The sequence below is a fragment of the Emys orbicularis genome, chromosome 2 (genome assembly GCF_028017835.1).
Source record: "Emys orbicularis isolate rEmyOrb1 chromosome 2, rEmyOrb1.hap1, whole genome shotgun sequence".
NCBI classification, from domain to species: domain Eukaryota; kingdom Metazoa; phylum Chordata; order Testudines; family Emydidae; genus Emys; species Emys orbicularis.
In genome coordinates, this window is record NC_088684.1 from 233,443,753 (window position 1) to 233,463,466 (window position 19,714).

The window sequence follows — 19,714 nt, forward strand, 5'->3', positions numbered from 1 at the left end:
AAACTCCAGTTATTTCAGTTTGTACCCAACAGCTTAGAATTCTATATTTGAACAACGTGTTATATCTATGTGACTATCATCCTTTCGGAAAGACAGTTTCACTTCATTTAAAATGTTAACCTAGAACACTTAGCTAACATTTTCAAACATAGGTCCCTAAAGTTAGATACCTAGAGTGAAATGTTGGCCCTGTCGAAGTCAGTGCAAAATGCCCATTGACTTCAGTGGGGCCAGATTTTACACATGATTTTCACAGGGAGGGAGCAACCATAACTCCCACTACCTTCCATGAGAGCTGAAGGTTTTCAGCACCCCTTGAAAATCATGTCACATTTATGTGCCTAACTTTAGGCATCTATGTTTGAAAATGTTGGCCTCTGGCTCTTGTGCATGATAAGAGCAAGTTTTCCCATAAACATTGGAGAAAGGCTGAGGGAAGATAGTCTATATCTCCAATTGTCAGCAACAAATAGTACAGATTCTGTTTTCCTTAAGTCACCATGCTATTTTTAAAAGTTAATACCCTCTGGTCTATATAACTTCATTACCAATGTCACACAACTGGTTAGAGTGAAACTTCTCTGGTATAAAGTACACAAAATTGCTTTGAGTATATTCTCATTTGATACATCACTTTTAAACTAATGTAAAATACCTTTATTTTTTAAGATCTAAAATACATTGTCACCCAGGGAAATATTTTATCAGCCATACTTGGCAATAGAGCACCACTAGCCCAATATTTGTCAAGATTTTAATGGCTGCATAAACCTAAATGTAATAGGCAACATGTAAAAATAAATCAGTGCAATTTAATAAAAGCAACAAACAAAGAAACAGTTTCAAAGCTATGGTTTGAAAATTGAGAGAGAAAATTATTTTGCGGGTCTTAGGATGGCAATATACAAGTGATTTTTCAGGATTCTTCAGGGACTGTGCTTGCTTTACATCCATGTGAAATGCTGTCATCACTACTGTGTCCAAGCCCGGAGGATGAACTACAGAGAAGGGGAGAAAAAAAATAAAGAAAGGAAATTGGTTTTCACAACACACTCAAAGCCTGAGTAACAGAGGAGAACTTTAATTATCTCCAGTCACAAAGAGAGACAGGAAATTTGGACTTTTAATTAGCCATTTGGAGTGCAGTTGGATATTTTTTTTAGCAAGATAATTTAAACGCGAATAATTCAAGTCTGACTAAATGAAATTCACATAATCAGAATGCAGATAATTGAATTTCTACTGCATTCATTAATTCAGTGTGGAGGTGTGTGTGAAGACTTCTATGATGAGCTGTCACAGCTCAATAAAATCTCAGTCAATTAATTTTTTCATTATCTTAGTATTACATCAACAAAAAAGTGAAGTCTGTGTGTGTGTGTGTATATATATATATATATCGGAATGTAAAGAAGAAAGTAACCTCTCTGAATCAGAATCTGCCTCATTTTTTCCTCTTTTTCTCTCTTCATCTTCAATAGGAAAACGTCGTTTCAAAGAGGCAAACTTATGAATCGCATCAGCAACAGAATATTTTGTCTGTCCAGATACACAAGCCTCAATATCTTCTGGACTTAGCTGAGTCTGTAAGAAGAGGTGAAGTCTACTGTCCGAAAGCAATAATGCATTTTGTAGGATCCTTCAAAAAAAGAAAAAACACACATGGTTACTAGAATCATTTCTCAGAGGTGTCCTGCTTTTAAATGAATCCCAAATTAGCTTCAGAATGCACTGCATATAATAAAATGATTAGGTATGTGTTACCTTTTTATTACATTATCTGGAATTTTGGGAGAGTAAAAACATGAAGCTAATAGTTAAGAACATCTGTTATACGAATAACTTCAAGGGCGTTTCTTCCATTTAACCATCTGTTATTACCATGTGGATCAATTAATGATTGTAAGGGGGGCAAAGGCACATGCACTTATGGAAATTTGGTCTACATTCAAGAATTGTCTATATTTAAAAATACTAAACTACTTTAAACATTTCAACTGCCTGATTTCTCTTGGGGGAGTGGAAGAAGATGAAGGAGTTTAGAAGCATGAAAAGTCAGGACTTTGACATATCAGTGAAATAGAATGTGTGTGCACCAACAAAAACTAGAAGTACATATTTACACTTTTACAAATTTGTATATATTTAAGGGATAGTAAAAATGCCATCGATGTACATTGATTTAAATCTGTTTGTAAAATGTTTTCAGTAAGTTCTGACAATACTCTTCATTTTAGCTGTTTTTTGAAAAAGTCTATCTTCAACTGCAGTTTATATTTGTGAAAATAAGCCTTCAAATGCATTTAGCATAACCTTTTTAATCATGTGAACTGTGTAATCCAAGTACAATGCATTCAAAAAAATTGGAAAGTTAGAGTTACTCTACAAGGACTGAAATCTGAGCATTAGCATTGCTACTCTGAAAATGCAACGCTCCTGCAATATTTGTATAAGGAACGAATTGCACAATAGGTCTAGTCTAACATGATCAGCAGCAGACAATAAGAGCCCATTCCTACAAAATGCTGATGTGCATGTGTAACTTTACTCATGGGAGGAGTCTTTTTGAGCTCAGTGGGAATACTCAGCATTTGCAAAATAAGGGCCTATGACACTAACAACTAACATTGCGGGCAAATTTACTGCAATATATTTAAGCAAGCCAGAACCGTTGAGAATTTATGTTTGCCTACTTACAAATATTTAGGTTAGCTTTTAGTTATCAATATCTTTTCCATTTATTTGGCAACATTACTGAATATAATCAGATACAAGAAACAACATAAGAACTGGTGAAAGTAAAATAAATAAATAAAATTCAACTGTATTATAACTACCCGAATTAACATGAAGTGTACAACAGACTGGTTCTTCCAATATTAACCACGTGTTTGGACTGTAATATTTTAAATATAAATGAACTCTGAAAACTGTTCTCTGTTGTGACCAATATACTGGTAATATTTAATTAATGTAATATACTTAAGGATTTCTGTCTTTAGGTTAAAGGACAGCAAAATGAAAATAGACCTATATATAAAACTTGAAATTGATAAGTTTGCAGTAATGAAAAATATTTGCAGTGGCCCATAATGATCTACCATATTCCATGTGAAATTATCAGACAGTGGGGCTGCAACAGAGATCACTTTTTGCTACTGTTCAAGATAAGGACATTTTTAAACATTGATAAAACCCAGCTTTTACTCTGATAAACCCACACATAGTTTTCTTAACAATAGACATCACAAATATAGTCTCCCTTAAAATACATGCCTACAAAGTATTAATGCACAGTACATTTAAAAACAACTTCTCAGTAACCCAAAAGAAACCACCTAATAGTGTACAAAAATGAATCAAGCCACAGAACCTACAAATCCGCACACCTCCCTCCTCAACAGCAATAGCTTCATGAATACAGTTTGAAAAGCCATCATTCATTGGCCACTCTTGGTCAATGTGAAATCCCAAACAAGAAATGACACAAACATCATGAAACAAAAAGGGGGAAAAAACCCCAATCATACCGCACAATAAATACAGATTTATAGTGTAAGCACTGGATGAGCAAACTCATTCCTTTTGTTTGTTTTCTTAAAGTAAATCTTACTAGAATTTATGTTCCAGATTTTAAAAAAACAGATAACAGTGAGGAGATTCACATTTTTGCAATACTAATGTCTGCATTTCTAATTCAGAGTAATATAGTAAAAAGCCAGCCCATTAAATTCAACATGCATAAGCTTAAGTTTCCCTAAAGATTTTCCTGTATTATACCTTCAGTAGCTTCCTGCCACCCAGGCTAAAGCGCAAGTAACTAACTGTTCATGAGATTACGCTATACTTGCAGCTTTGTTGCTGTTTGAAATGTATTTTATTTTCTTTATAAAATAATGGGTAATCTTTAAAATTGATTTTAGATGGTTTGAGGCTTTACACCACAGAAGTAATGAGCACTAATGTCAATGATATTGGACACAAATTCATTTTAGCTTTATTTCATGTCCACAGCAATTCTACTAAGCCTTGAACTGCTGAAGCACTATTATTAACTTGCTGGTAACCTAACATATGGGAACAGCAAACAAAAGTGATAAGAGTACAGGTTGATCAGAACCTCAAGGCTACTGTCCTTTTTCTGCAGCTATAATTCAATTTCCAATTTTACTTTACATTGGACTCATTATTTCACAGTTATTTTCTCTTCTGCTTAATAGTGCCATCTGGAGGTTAAATGCGTGAAGAAACACAGAGAGGAAGAATTAGAGAAAGATGTTCATTGAACCAATCACACACAGTCCGTCTATAAGGGAAAACATTTAGAGTTCTTTACTAACCACTGTAAGTCAACATGAGCAGTCATAGAAGCACTCTTCACCTAGGTATGCCCTTGGAACGCCTGCTCTACTCTTTAATTGAGAAATGACAACTTTTGCTTTCTTCCTTCTGCACCAGCCGCTTACATTGCTTGAAGGATGTAATTAAAAAGCCATCAAAATGAAAAATAATGGGTCTGCACTATTCAGATCTAACTTTTAGTTTTTATGTTCAAAATATTCATACCTCCAAAACAAGGACATGCATGGTTTGTCGCCCGTTGTCTTAGTATTGTGGAATATTATTATTACAGTAGCACTCAGGGGCCTCAACTAGGTCGGGGCCCCATTGTGCTAGGTGCTGTACAAGCACATAAAAAGTGACAGTCTCTGCCCCAAAGAGTTTGCAGTCTAAACAACAAGACATGACATGTAGCTGAGACAAACAACTGGGCAGGAAGAAGTGGAGGAGGCAGGGGAAGGTAACATACAATTAGGATGTTTTAGCACTGACTAACCATGTGTGTAATTTTTAGCCAACCAGCAATTATCACAATGTTCGATGAACATCAGCCTGTTCATTATGGCAAATACCAACACAGGAACAGATTCTGAGCCCAGCTGCTCTGGTGTAAATCTACAGTAAATGAGATCAAAATCTGGCCCACACAGTTAATTTATAAAAAGTCACAGCTCACACTGATAATTCTAGTATCACCTGAAAAAATTGACTGGGCAGATTTAAAGGAAAGTCAAACTTTTCCTATACCTACCTAGGATAGAAATTAATGCCCTAATCCTGCAAACCTTTCCCCACTGAGTAGTCATTACTCTCACATAAGAACTCCCTTACATGAGTAAGCGTTTGCAGAACCAGGCCCTACGTTTGAATTTGAGATAAAAATCTTTCTTATTTGTTGTCAGGAGAATCGTCGTTTGTAAGCAGCCTTGGTAAAAACGTATCATATCTCGACCTTCACAGAAAGAGGGCATAAAATACGGAGTCTTGCAACCCGACCCAAACCCAATGGGACCTAACTATAGGTGCTGGGTTCAGGTCAGTTTGGAGATGAAAATGAGTTGACATGCTTAGACTGGGTTCGGGTCAGGCTTTAAAATTAGGCCTGAGCTGACTGGGGGCAGGCGCAGGGTCAAAGGCAGTCATAGGGATGGCAGGGTGGTGGTAAACAGTCTTTTGTCTACATGGGTCAGTGACTGGTGGAGGTGCTGCCACCAGGAGAAGCGGTGCTGTATTCACATCAGCGGTTTCCTGCCTTAAGACACACACACACACACACACACACACAGTGGTTCAGGTGTGAACAGAGAGAGAGAGAAACAACATGACCAGCTGGGACCCCACACCAGGCACTGCCTGCCCTGCACCTCACCCGTCCTGCCCAGCATGGAGGCTTTCATGGGGCTCTGCAGATGGCTACCCACCCTGCACCACCCCTGGGCCCATGCCCCCACCCACTCTGCAGTAGGGCCAGGCAGGAGGTGGCAGTGGAGGAGAGAAGGGGAGCTGCCCCATGCCTGCATGGCAATGGGTCTGTCCTGCCGTGTGGCTGCCCTGGCTGGAAGTTTGAGGGACTGAGGCTCCACTGAGGTATGGGCAACCCTGGGCTTCTTGGGGCAGCTGCAGGGGAGGGAAGGGATGTGGGTTTGTGAATGGCAGAAATACCTGGGTCTGTTTGCAGCATCCTAGACATGCTGTTATGCTAGCTCCAGTTCCTGCTGCTCCATCCCTGACCTTGCAACCTGACGTGGCCTGACTATAAGGGTCAGTTGTGAAAATGCCTTGACACTCTCAGCTTTGGGGTGGATTCAGATCAGCTGTGGTCTAGTTGGGTTCAGGTCGGCCTTTAAAATTAGACCCGAGAAGACCTCTAATAAACTTCCAGTTGATACGCAAAAGAAAGAGCATGGCTTTTGAGGAGATGCTGTATGCTACATGAGGAATGTTCCCTCTCCCAAGCTAAAGAGAGAACATTTACAAAAGGCAAAACATGTGTTGTGTCTTATTTGGATAAAGGCCAAAATCTGGTTTTCTTCAATGTGATTTTATTAGGTATATTATACACTGTTCTGCTGGAGGAGAACAACATATGGCTGAACAGTACAACTTAATCCTAACTAAAGATTTCCTGTATCTACTGTAACCTAATACAATGACTGATGCACACTTGAATGTGTGTGGAAGGTTAACACTCTGATTTCGTTTTCAGCAAATTTACTCTGCCCATTTACATCAGATCATGAGAGGGTGAAAAAATAAAACCTACCAAAAACAACTGATCACAGCCTGTGTTCTGGTGCCCTCTATTGAACACACACAGAGATTCAGACAGGGAGAATGCGGAGGGGGCACAGTCATTAAAGCTCTATTTCCTCCTTTGCAAAATGTCCTATATTTCCTCATACTTTTTATCAATACCGTTTCCTCTTTTCTAATAGGCCAGTGTGAAAGGTAGCAGGTGCTAGCTGGGAATATGAACGAGAATTTAACTAAATAGAGAAGCTAGGAGGGGCTGCCAGATCCCATACTCACTTCAGCACAACTCATCAAATTTGAAATATTTGGAGCATTCTATTCAGAATAATGCTAATAGAAAGATGGGGCCCGATTCTGCATCCCTTATTAGCGTGAGTAAACCTTACATGTAGTCAATGGCCCTGGTTCACTATTGCCTTGTACCTTGTGTAGTCATTTGACCAGTGCAAAGTGAGAGTAAAGTACAACCAGATCAGAATGGTAGTGTTTAATACCCACTTTGCAGTGATGCAAATGACTACACAAGGTACAGGGCAAAAGTGAACCAGGCCCAATGGGACTACACACAATATTTACGCATGCAAGGTAGAGAGGCAGGATTAGGAACTGGTTTGGTGAATCAGCAGCGGACTTTTAAAAATAATATGGAAACAGATTTAAATAGTAATCTCTTGTCAGGAGATGTAATATTAATAAGCATGTTTCCTGTGGTAATTGCCAGGAATAGCCACTCTCAAGAGATTACTAATAGATATTTACCTTTTATTTTAAACCACACATTGGTATGAGAAAATAACTCCAGTTTCATTCAATTAAAGCAAAATAATGGAATGCAACTTAAATAAAATAAATTGCTTTTGGTAAATACATATTGGAGTTATAACAAACAGGAATGCAAATCATCATTTTAGGTAATTTTAGGCCCCAAAATTAAGTTTTGTGCAGAACAAATGGGTGAAAAGGAAGAGGGTCTCACAAAATTTCTTGATATTTTTTCAATTCAGTAATAAGCTTTTTTATTTGAATTTAAAGGAGAATTCATCAGCATCAGAATACAATGTCTTCAGAATATTTCCAATGGGAAATGTGTAGTTTTCCTCATTCCCAAAAAGCAATTTATGACTGAAAGATCGGCAATCTGACATTTAGCTAATGGAGGCAGAGTTCTCAAACACTGAACTTGACAGTAACAAGGACTGAGTTATACAGTTCTTTTGTCAATCAAAATGATAATCCCCTATAAGACAAACGGGATCAGTGCTGGAAATATATGATAAAGCCAGATTCATCCAACCTCAACTTCCAACGTGAATTATAATGCTTTACGTATGTTTCAAACTAAGTGTCAAATCCTGGCCCTGATTTATGCAGCAGGAAGAGCTGCAGAAACCCCCTATGTCTAAGTAACTAGCTGTTCACAGAGTTAACTAATCCAGAGGATGGTGTGTGGAGGTGGGGGACAGAGATCCACATCCACTCTCCAGTTGGGTATTACAGAGGGCAAATGAGCCTCCTCTCCCCACCAGCCCTCCATAAATCCTCACCCCTCTGTCTTCTGTGGGTGCCCTGGGAGCTGCTGCAGTAACCTTCCCACACAGAGAGGTGGATGGAGGAGAGGAAAAACAGAAAACAGCTAGGGATGAGGTGTTACATTTTCAAAAGTGACTAAGTGATTTGGGAGCATAGGTCACATTTTCAAAAGAGACTTAGGAACCTAAGATTCAAGGAGGGTTTTTTGAAAATTTTACCCATGGCCCCATCTTCCTCAAGCTGGTTAGCACGTGTGGCTTGTGATCCCTGTTCTGCTCACTCCCATAAGCAATTGCCAGTGGGGGGGGAGGGGAAGGGGGGGAAGAGGGAGAGAGCTGTGTGTCATTCTGCCTGACAGGCACCTGTCTCCTTGCCCTGGCTAATAGCCCACTTTTGCTGTTTTGGCCTGTAGGGTCCCATTCAGTTTCTCCAGGACTGATTTCCCCTACTGGAGCCACCTGCTGTGTGGGGGTGGAGAAGGGCAGAGCATCAGCATAAGTGCTACCTTGCTGTCTCAAAGGATGTTCCGTCTCCCACAAGAAGTGGTTGTTTACAGATGCACAGCCTGGGGGCCCTGGGGAGCTGCTGAGGGCTCTGTGCTATAGGCACTGTGGGGCCCAGAATTTAGACCTAAAGTACTAAGCAATGTCTGTCTGTATAAATACATACATACATACATACGTATATAAAATCAAGGCAGAGGAATTTGAAAGGCCCCAGACTAACCATAGGTCAGTGCCACTATTTTAAATTGTTGGAGCATGTATCATACGAAAAAAATCTGCAGTGATCCAGTGCTGGAATTATGCAGATCTCAAGCTTGTCAAGGAGTCACATAAATGCAGCTTCGGGGAAAGAATTCATGACATTTTGTTCCAAAAAAAAGAAAAAACCCACAATCTCCAAAATAGAGGCGTCTGGAGCAGCCTCTAGTTCAGCTAATGGAGAGAACCTTTCTACAAACTGGGACGTCTGACGTTCCATCCAGCGGAGGGCAGCGCCACAGAATGTCAATGCCAAGCCAATTTATCCTAACAACTATATTTTTAAAAACTCCTTTCAAGTCTAGCTTTCCCCTGTGGCTGAGAATGTCTGGGAGAACGGTGCCACCTTTCATGCAGCACTGAAGCGCAAACATTTAAATCATTACTATAAGAGGAAAAACCCAGTTTAAAAACTTTTATGCACCGAACACTAATCATTTTTACGTTCATGGAGCAATGTTCTTGAAATGCTCAACATTCTCCTATCACAATACTCAGTTAAACTATAGGTATCCAAAAAGCTGAAAGAAAGTACATTTCTGTTTTAATGTCATTTCTGGAAACATAGCCACTGGATGGAAATACTTTGTGTCCTGTAATAAAGTCACTTTGGAGCAGTTTGGGCTGATCAACATTCCTACAAGTTTCATTTTAAAATTAGAGTATCTTTAAAAATAACAATTATCCACAACATGGCACAGAGAAGGCTGAGAGCTCAGACAAGGATACGTGAACAACCACAGGCTTTGTCCAGCCCATCAGTATTCCCAACTCTTGAGTTGTTTTTAATCAATGAGGTTGAGGGGAAATCCCTAGATCCTCCTCCACTCTCTGTATTAGTGTCATGTACCCTCAAGCAGAGTCATGACTAAAGTCCTGGCCAACAAAGATTGGATAGGACTCTATGCAGGAACAGATAAGACTGTTCCTGAAATGACTAATGGGGTCAGTATAGATACACGCCCTGTTCCCAGTTATTGAGCACACTGCTAACACAGATTTTCCCTTGCTCTTCCCAAACTGGGAGCAAAGGACTCAGCTTAAAGCTACGTGACACTGGCCAGGAAGAGCATGTGCCAAAAAGCATAGTAACTTGCTTTAAAATTCCTGCCTTTGCTATTACTGGTAGAGCTCCACACTGGTAAGTGCTAAGGAGACTGGTGTTCTAACCATGCTCAAAGTAGCTCTAAACAAAACAATGGTTAAAAAGCTGGTGGCTGGTAGCAGCCGGACTTCACTAGTGCTCCTACCACTGCAACCACAAATTGCACCAGTGATAACAATGGTAGGACATTTAAAAATGGTAGAAAAAGCCACAAGATGGTACAAACATGGCTGGTCTAGTGCAGGAGTGGGCAAACTATGGGCCCGCGAGCCGTTTTACGCTGGCCCGCAAGCTCCTGCTGGGGCACTGGGTTGGGGGCCGGACCACACGGCTCGGCCCCGCTCTGGCGCTCCGGCCCCGCTCTGGCGCTCCGGCCAGGGTGCAGGGTTGGGACTGCCCTACGCAGCTCGGCCCCACTCCGGCCGGGGCGCTGGGTTGGGGGCTGCTCCAGCACTCCAGCCAGGGCGCTGGGTTGGGGGCCGCACCACATGGCTCCCGGAAGCCAAGGTTCGGCCCCACTCCGGCGCTCTAGCTGGGGCGCAGGGTCGGGGGCCCCTCCACGCGGGTCCCAGAAGCCACGGCATGGCCCCGCTCCAGCTCCTACACACTCCAATGGCCCCCTCCGGCGCTCCAATGGGAGCTGCAGGGGCGGTGCCTGCGGATAGGCAACATGCAGAGCCACCTGGCCGCCCCTCTGCGTAGGAGCTGGAGAAGGGATATGCCACTGCTTCCGGGAGCAGCTTGACGTAAGTGCCACTCAGAGCCTGCACCCCTGAGCCTCTCCTCCAGCCCCAGCCCTGATCCCCCTTCCCCTCTCCAAACCCCTCGATTGCAGCCCGGTGCACCCTTCTGCACCCCAAACTCCTCATCCCCAGCCCCACCCCGAAGCCCGCACCCCCAACCAGAGCCCTCACCCCCTCCCACACCCCAACCCCAATTTTGTGAGCATTCATGGCCCGCCATACAATTTCTACTCCCCGATGTGGCCTTCGGGCCAAAAAGTTTGCCCACCCCTGGTGTAGTGGCTAGAACACTAGACTCGGCCTCAGGGGACCGGGGTTCTATTCCCAGCTCTGCAGCTAGCTGCTGGATGACTTTGAACAGGTCTCTGTGCCTCAGTTTCCCCATCTGTAAAATACAGATAATGATACTGACCTCCTTTGTAAAGCGCTTTGAGATCTACAGATGAAAAGTGTTGTATAAGAGCTAAGTATTATTAAACAGCCAGAGTGTTGAGCTAAATAACCATGTTTAAGCTGTTCTTAAAACCTTTTTCTAGCTCAGGTTGGAGCCTAGCCTAGGAGACTATTTTAAAAATTCTTTTCGTCCATCCCTTTAAACAATGTTTTCACACAACATGTCCCTTGCAAGAAGGCTACACTGGGGAAATTTACCAAAACATTTTCCACTGCTGTTATCACCGGTTCAGGTGAAGGAGTGTTGGTGCTATTTTAGTTATGCCTGCTGGAATAAAACTTATTTGGCAAAATGGTAAAAATGGTGCCAACTGTGAGATTGCCTTAGCTAAACTAGAGGACCCAAACATAAAAGTGTTAACCTCAGCTCAGCTGAACCAGCTGTAGTATTAGAGGGATTTTTTTTTTAAAATGATTCCTTATTACAGAGAGTTTCCCCAAGCCCACTGTGTTTAAGCAGAGTTTGCCAGAGAGGTGTTAACACTGGTTTCCTCACCACTGTAAACCTGTTTCTTTGTTTAAACATAGCTAGCTCGTTCTTGAAAGCTAATAGATTTCGCCAGAAGAGCATTTTTAACCAAAATAAGGCCATGAAATAATTTAAACACTGTGAAAAAGTTCCTAACTGTCAGGGTGGTTAAACACTGGAATAAACTGCCTAGGGAGGTTGTGGAATCTCCATCTCTGGAGATATTTAAGAGTAGGTTAGATAAATGTCTATCAGGGATGGTCTAGACAGTATTTGGTCCTGCCATGAGGGCAGGGGACTGGACTCGATGACCTCTCGAGGTCCCTTCCAATCCTAGAATCTATGAATCTATGCTTTACAAAAATGCCAATTTTTAATCAATACACTGAAATGTGAAGAACTTCAGCTGAAATTCCGTTGCAACAGTTCAGCTGAAGTGGTATATACAAAAATGTGTCAATGAGAGACAGAGGAAATCTAAAAGAGCAATATATAATGCTGGCCACAAGATGGCTCTCCCGTACAAGAGATGAGCTGTCTAATACAGCAAATTAGTGACTTCATTAACAATAAAAAACACACTAAGATGCAGTACTTACTTCTCAAGAAATTCTTGTAGGCCCTGTCGACGATGGTCCACATGATGGGGATTATTCATATTAAAAAAGGGAGTTTTAGATGGAAGTTCAGGTAATTGGCTTTAAAAAATAAAATACAGAGTTAAAACCAAAAATGATGTGCTGAGAAAAATAGTTTATGCAAGTGATCTAATTTTAGGAGGATAAATTACAACATCAGGCCAAAGGAAAAAATATCTTGGACAAATATAAAGCAAAGCCAGTCTCTGCTGAATGGAGGGGGGAGAGAAAGAGATAAATGTATCTTTGTGTACACATTTTATCATTTTGGGAGGTGCTCAGATACCACAGTGATAAGGACCATATGAGAACCTTGGTATGTAGACACCTAGACTCCAAGGATTAACAGTTAACAGTCGCATGCTCGGGGTTCAGCTGATCGCCATATTTGGGGTCGGGAAGGAATTTTCCTCCAGGGTAGATTGGCAGAGACCCTGGAGGTTTTTCGCCTTCCTCCGCAGCATGGGGCAGGGGTCGCTTGCTGGAGGATTCTCTGCGACTTGAAGTCTTTAAATCATGATTTGGGGACTTCAACAGCTGAGTCAAGGGAGAGAATTATTTCAGGAGTGGGTGGGTCAGCTTTCGTGGCCTGCATCATGCGGGAGGTCAGACTAGATGATCATAATGGTCCCTTCTGACCTTAAAGTCTATGAGTCGGGTCAGGAAAATGTAGAGCAGTGTAATTTACATTTTTTGTTATCTTAAATGGTTTCTCAAAAGCACTAGCTGTTCAAACTTGTATGCAACAAAATATAAGATTAAATGTGTTAAGCCTTACTAGTTTGGGGAATAGCTACCAAAAGGTAATGGTGGAAGCCCCATTGCTTGAGATGTTTAATTCCAGGCCAGGCAGGGGTACGTCTACACAATGATAAAAAAACCTGTCAGCTGACTTGGGCTTGGGCTCTTGGCTGAAAAACTGCTGTGTAGACATTCAGGCTCAGGCTAGAACCCAAGCTCTGGGACCTTGTGATGGTTCCAGCCTGAGCCCGAACATCTACACAGAAATTTTTCAGTCCCGGAGGCCAGGTCAGACGCGAATTTTTTATTACTGTGTAGAAGTACCTGCAAACCACTAGAAAATATATTGTGGAAAACAACCTTGCACTGGTAGGGTAGAGAGTATATGGGCTAAAGTCTTGCCCAACTCTAACTTATATGATTCTCTAGTAATAGTTCAGAACAGATAAAAACACTACCCCTGTGTGTGTCATCTGCAGAGTATTAAACTTGTATTTCATGGAAGAAGGTAGATTTTTTTTTTTTTTTTAAGTCACTCACAGTAGCACAGCATTCTTCTGAAGTCTCTGCCGCAGCCATACAAATTCTCGAAAGCGTCGTCTAACGCAAGATGTTTTCCTTGTAAAGCACATGCTATTTGTCTGTTGGGAAATGAGACTCACTTTACTTGTAAATCCTTTAGACTTAAGAAAACAGCATAGATATTTGATACTAAAAATGTTTACTGAGAATTCTGTCCCTGAAAACTGAAGGACTGATTTCTGTTCAGTTCAGTGTAACAGCTATGTAAACAGCTGTATCTTGAACCAGATCAGGATCAGTTTCTAACTTCTCAGGGAACATATTTTTCTTCAGAAGAAAATGACCAGAATGAAGACGTCAATTACAGCAGGTGAAAAAGTTTGTCAGAAAATGATTTCCAACAGAAAACTCCAATTTTTGCATTAAAAAAAAAACATTTTTTTTTTAAAATAGCTCTGGTCATTACCCTGCAAACACTTACTCCTGCACGCATGCTTCTTCCAGTGCATAGTCCCAGTTAAATCAATAGGTAGAGCCCTGCAAATCCATGGGTATCCACTTTATATCCGTGGACCATTTCTGTGGATACCAGCGCGGATGCAGATGCAAATTTTATATCCACGCAGGGGTCTGACGGTAAGAGCGGGCAAGCACTGTGAGGAACCGCGGCGCGGATCCTCCACCTGCCTTGGGAGGAGAGCCTGGGGGGCAGGGACAGGGGTCAGGGGCTGCTCGGGCCCCACGGCCAAGGCAGGTGGAGGGTCCACCACGGCTCCCCAGCTGTTATTGTGGCTGGGCTGCGGCTCTGAGCTGCCCCCCTCCCCGGCCGGAGCCCGGTCAGGGAGAGCTGCACTGGCAGCTGTGGGGACCCTGGATCCCTCCCTCCACATGCCCTGGGTGGGGGGCTGCTTGGGCCCCCTGGCTAAGTTCCCTGTAAGCTGTGCAGCCGCACAGCAGCCTCCTTTGCACTGCGCAGACACTCAGGGAACCCGCCCGGGGACCTGCCACGGCGGGGGGAGGCCCCAACCTAGCCCGGCCCCAGCCTGCTGCGGTGGGGGCACCCTTCCCCTGGCCCCAACTCTGCCGCGACCGGCCCGGCCCAGACCCAGCTGCAACCAGGGCAGCCCTCCCCCGGCCCGAACCCAGCCCCAGCCTGGACCTGCTGGGGAAGTAGCACCTATCCTGCAGCCCCAGCCCGGAGCTGCTGCGGTGGGGAGAGGCGCCTCTTCCGCCCCAGCCCAGGTGCTGCTGTGGGGAGAGAGAGCTGAGGGGAGTCCTCTCTCCCCGCCATGGCCCCGGAGCACCCTCCTGCACCCCAAACCCATCATCCCCAGCCCCACCTCAGAGTCCACACCCCCAGCTGGAATCCTCACACCCCTGCACCAGCCCTGAGCCCCCTCCCACACTCCGAACCCCTCGGCTCCACCCCCACCACATGAATTTTGTTATGTGCACCAATATGAAGGTGATGTGTCACACATTACCTCCATATTGCTGTACATAACAAAATTCATTCCGCACATGGGTGGGAGAAATGTGAGGGAACACTGCCCGCTTCCCCCCCCCCCGGACAGGTGGAGTGTCCGTCACGGCTCCCCACAGCTTCCAGAGCATCTCTCCCCGACCGCGTTACAGACAGGGGGGTGCCTCAGAGCCTCAGTCCAGCCCCCGGTGTAGAGCTCTGCAAATCTGCGGATATCCACATCCGCAGATAATTTTTGCAGATCGGATGCGGATACATATTTATGTATCCGCGCAGGGCTCTATCAATGGGACTAGCATGAATACTTGCTACACAGGGGAAAGCAGTTGTAATGATTGGCCCTTAGTTACCAGTCACTTGATTGTTTGCCCTTACTAAGATTAATGCTTTCCTCCCACACACACATAATAAGTGCTGATAGGCTTTTGGCTTTATTTAGCAATCATATGACTTCATGATCTCAAACTCTCACCTCAATATTTGAGTAATTATGCAAGTTTTTTTTAATTTATATTTTCCACCCAAAAAATAAGAAAAAAGGGAGGGAAAAGAAAGAAGAGGAGAGCATTACCTCACGGGGCTGGCTCTGGCTTTTTTGCCGCCCCAAGCAAAAAACGCCCGGCCGGCCGGAGCAGCAAAGGGGGGGAGGGGAAAAGGAAAACAAACCTGCCCCCAGCCAGAGCGGCAAAGGGGTGGGTGGGGGGAGAGAACAAACCGGCCGGCCAGAGCGTCGAGGGGGGAGGGGGGGAAAAAAGAGAACAAACCGGCCGGCCGGAGCAGCGAAGGGGGGGGGGGGGGCGGGAAACAAACCTGCCCCCGGCCGGAGCGGCAAAGAGGGGGGGGAAACAAAAAAACAAAAACAAACAAAAAAAAACCTGCGGGGCGGCGGGAGCATGGGTGCAGGGGGACTCCCGGCCCTACAGACCCCGGGCAGTGGAGTGCACACCCTGGCTAGCTGGGGGCGGGGGGGGCGGAAGAGAGAGAGAAGGGGGGCAGCCAGGGCTTCCTTAAGCGGGGTGCTTGCCACGCGGCCCCTCCCACTGTGCCGCCTGCTGGGAGGGCTCCGCGCCGCTCCGGTCGGCAAGCAGGGAAGGACGCGGGCTGCCCTGCCGGGCTTGCTGCAGGGCGCTCCCGTCCTCCGCCCCCTACAGGGCGGCGGGAGCAGCAAACCAAAAAGAAAAAAGAAAAAACCTGCAGGGGCGGCCAAAGCGGTGAAGCGCAAAAAAAGGATTAGATGGAATGCCGGCCCTTGGAATCTGCCGCCCCAAGCACGAGCTTGCTCGGCTGGTGCCTGGAGCCGGCCCTGTTACCTCAGTTTCCATCTGCTAGGAGTTAATCAAAGACTTCTAAAAAGTCAGACCAAATCTGTTCAAATCTGTTTGAGGTCCTTCTTCTCAGAAATGTTACCTGCTCTTTAGCTGCCAGGTCAGCCCAGTTGCTGAGCCAAGCTTCTAGCCCTGAAGGCAGTCTGCTCTGCCACCTAAGCTGTATGAGTCATTTGGCTACCAGCACTGCTCTAGAGAACAAGTTTTCCGTGAGTTGGAGAGTTTCCAAGATGATGCGATATATCCCAAAACACAGTTCTGGGAAGTAATTTTTAAAGAGGTATCCATGATCATATTAATCCTCCTGCCCACTTCTAGCCAAGAGAATTGTATCCTGGGACAGTCCCAAAACATCTGAGCTCTTGGAGACCCAGATCTCCAACAGCAGTTTCTTTTGGCAAGGCTAAGGCACTGTAACCTGTGCAGTGACCAGTGTGAATGAAATACACCTCTACCCAGATATAACGCTGTCCTCGGGAGCCAAAAAATCTTACCGCATTATAGGTAAAACCGTGTTATATCGAACTTACTTTGATCCGCCGGAGTGTGCAGCCCCGCCCCCCCCCCAGAGCACTGCTTTACTGCGTTATATCAGAATTCGCGTTATATCGGGGTAGAGATGTATAATTTTCTGTTGAATCAGCCTTAATCATAGAAACATACAGTTTTTAATGCTTTGCAGGGCATTTCTCCATTGGCTAGGTTTTAGGAATATATACAAATCTCTGTTCAATGCTTGTCACTAGCAATCTAAATTAAGGAGAGGTTTTTGGACCACAAAGTCGTAACAAGCTATAACTGGTCAGGTGAACCTATGGAGTGCTCTCCAGATCTGCAACAATTCTGGAGTCTCTGGTGCTTCCAGCATAACAGGACCAAATAGGTCCTTCAAGAGATGCTTAAGCTCCAGGTAATGACAGGCAGCTGGACGAGGTATGGTGTACTGCTGTTGGAGTGCTTGGAATGGCAGAAACTGAACCTCTGAGACACCCAAATTATCCTCTTATGCATTCACTCTGTCCACATTACAAGTTTCTTGTCAATTTTCCAACAATGGGCTGCCCCAAAGTACAGCATCAATGTGTGACAAAGGATGGAATTTCACTTTTCTACCAAAGTGATCTATGTTTGTCTGGCAGCCAATATTGTAGGGGACACTTTACACTCAAAACAGTAATAGGCTGAACCCAGTAATCCTGCCAACATGAGGGGATGGAAGATATTTTTCATACGTCATATTTTTCAATTTTAGGATCTAGATTAAGGAAATTATTATAATCCCTTCAACGTTTCATCCAACAAAGTACGGTAATGGAAGAATAATCAGCAATATTTAATTAAATGAAATGTATGGCAGATTTAGGATATGATAGAATCACAATTTCAAATGTATCCTTATTAGAATGCAGTACACTAAGTGTTTTTCTTAATGCTTATAATTTTAAAGTACCCAGATACCACAGAGCTGGTCACAATATAAATGTCTAGACACATTGAACATTTACACAGTTATGACAATCAAATAGCGTGGTAGATAAAACGGCTTCAGGAATTTTGATTATGAAGCAAGTAACTGGATTATTCATTGAAAAGAGAGTTGTATAAACACGGATGTTTGAAATCCAATGTTTTTTCTTACTATGATAAAACCAGTGACCATGCAAAGTCTGCCACATCGATCGTCTTGTTAAGAATTTGAACCATGAACAGTATCTGTCAGAGGACAGAGCATCCTAGAGCACACAAACATGAGCCAGTGTGTATCATGAGCCATCTGTAGAAGGAGCATAATACCTGCTGATGTCCCAGTGGTACTGTAAGGCTTAAATCATTAATATTTCTGAAGTGATCACAGCCTTGAATAGATGTGCTACATAAGTGCAAAGTATTTTTACTATGTTATTTTTATACTTACATGAATGAATATCTCATAGTCTATATGTGAATGCCAAGAGTCTTCCTTCTGTATCCTAGGGTCCCGTACCAGAACAGTTACAAATTCCTGTAAGTGCATAATAAATCAAGCAATTAGTTTTAGAATAAGAACGCAGCTTGAAAGATTCTTTGATTGTTTTGCTTTTCTGTGTTCAGACTAAAATCTGAACTGCTGCTTTATGGAATGTTGCAATCCTTTAAAAGGAGAAGCAAAAAGCAATGAATCATCTGAACTACAGTACATGTCCGGGAAACTCTTTGCCACACAGCTAGCTAAAAAGGGAATTTTTCAAATTAAATAATATTGTAGATTTTTGAACGGTCAAACACACCACATTCATGGGGACTCGGTATCTGAGTGGCGACAAACTGATTATCTAACTTGTAAATCAGACTAAAAATAGTTGTGCAGCAATTTTTTCAAATGCCAATCATTCCATTAAATAAAAGAGGCTTTACAAAAAATACTCGGTGGTATAGAATGACGATTACATTTTATTAGCATGCTGCTGAATCTACGTTTCCTCACCACTCTACAATTTTTTTTTTTTTTAAGAAAAAAACACAATATTTTAACAATCAAAATCTCTGAAATTAAGATATATAAATGCTTTACACCAGCCCAAGGAGGCAGGAATTGTCTTTTTCCTATGGTCTAGATCATCTCTTTGTGATCCACACCACAGTAAGGGGCAGCACATCACAGGCTGCTCCAGGAGCAACACAAGTGGAGAGATTTTGCCTTGCAAAAGTCACAATCTCTCTCCTAGCTGCTCTGGGGAGGGAGGTCTACACCTATCACTGCATATGCTCCTTGATGCACCAGTGAAACTACATAATTGGGCACACTGAAGGGGAGCCAAGTCAAGGCTCTTTCCCACCTACCTGAATGTAGTGGCTCTTCAGAGCCCACTTCTCCCTACACACAGGAAGCGGTGGTACAGTGCATTGGCCCAAGGGAATAAGGGATACATGCCTCCTCAACAACTCCCTGGGCTGGCTTGTGGAATGGACCATGATGTGGCCCAGTATTTATCCAGTGCCCAGCAGAATGGAGTCCCAGTCAGGACTGAGGGCTTTGGACAATACTACACTATAAATAAGTACTGCTAATAATAACTGTATGAGATTGAAGAAATGCAGACACTTTCACCTAATATCTCTGGAAGATCCTACATCATGTTAAGGAAAGTGGCGTAGCAAGCCCTAAATTCATATGTGAATATGAAAGTAGTAAATAGTAAAGTATCCTTTAAAATAAAAATATTTGGCAGTGTCTAACTAATGTGTTTGTATGGTAATTTAATAACCAGTTCAACTTTTGGAGGTTAGTTACTGAACCAAATCACTCGCCCAGAGAAGTGCCCAAAATAAATAGGAAAAACTGGACAGGGTGCTCAAAGACATATGAA

General features: G+C 43.3%; 1 protein-coding gene across 1 annotated transcript in view; it reads right to left on the bottom strand.

Annotated features, from left to right (window-relative positions):
- Positions 1–260: 260 nt before the first annotated feature.
- The window catches only part of SNX10 (sorting nexin 10), a 63,431-nt gene continuing 43,977 nt past the window's right edge, over positions 261–19,714 (bottom strand). Inside the window, exons 3-7 of the mRNA XM_065398808.1 lie at positions 18,283–18,369; positions 13,578–13,678; positions 12,258–12,356; positions 1,424–1,639; positions 261–998 (exon numbers count right to left, since the gene is read on the bottom strand). Of these exons, the coding sequence (XP_065254880.1) occupies positions 917–998; positions 1,424–1,639; positions 12,258–12,356; positions 13,578–13,678; positions 18,283–18,369 (585 nt within the window). The 3' untranslated portion in view covers positions 261–916. The remainder of the gene's footprint in view (positions 999–1,423; positions 1,640–12,257; positions 12,357–13,577; positions 13,679–18,282; positions 18,370–19,714) is intronic.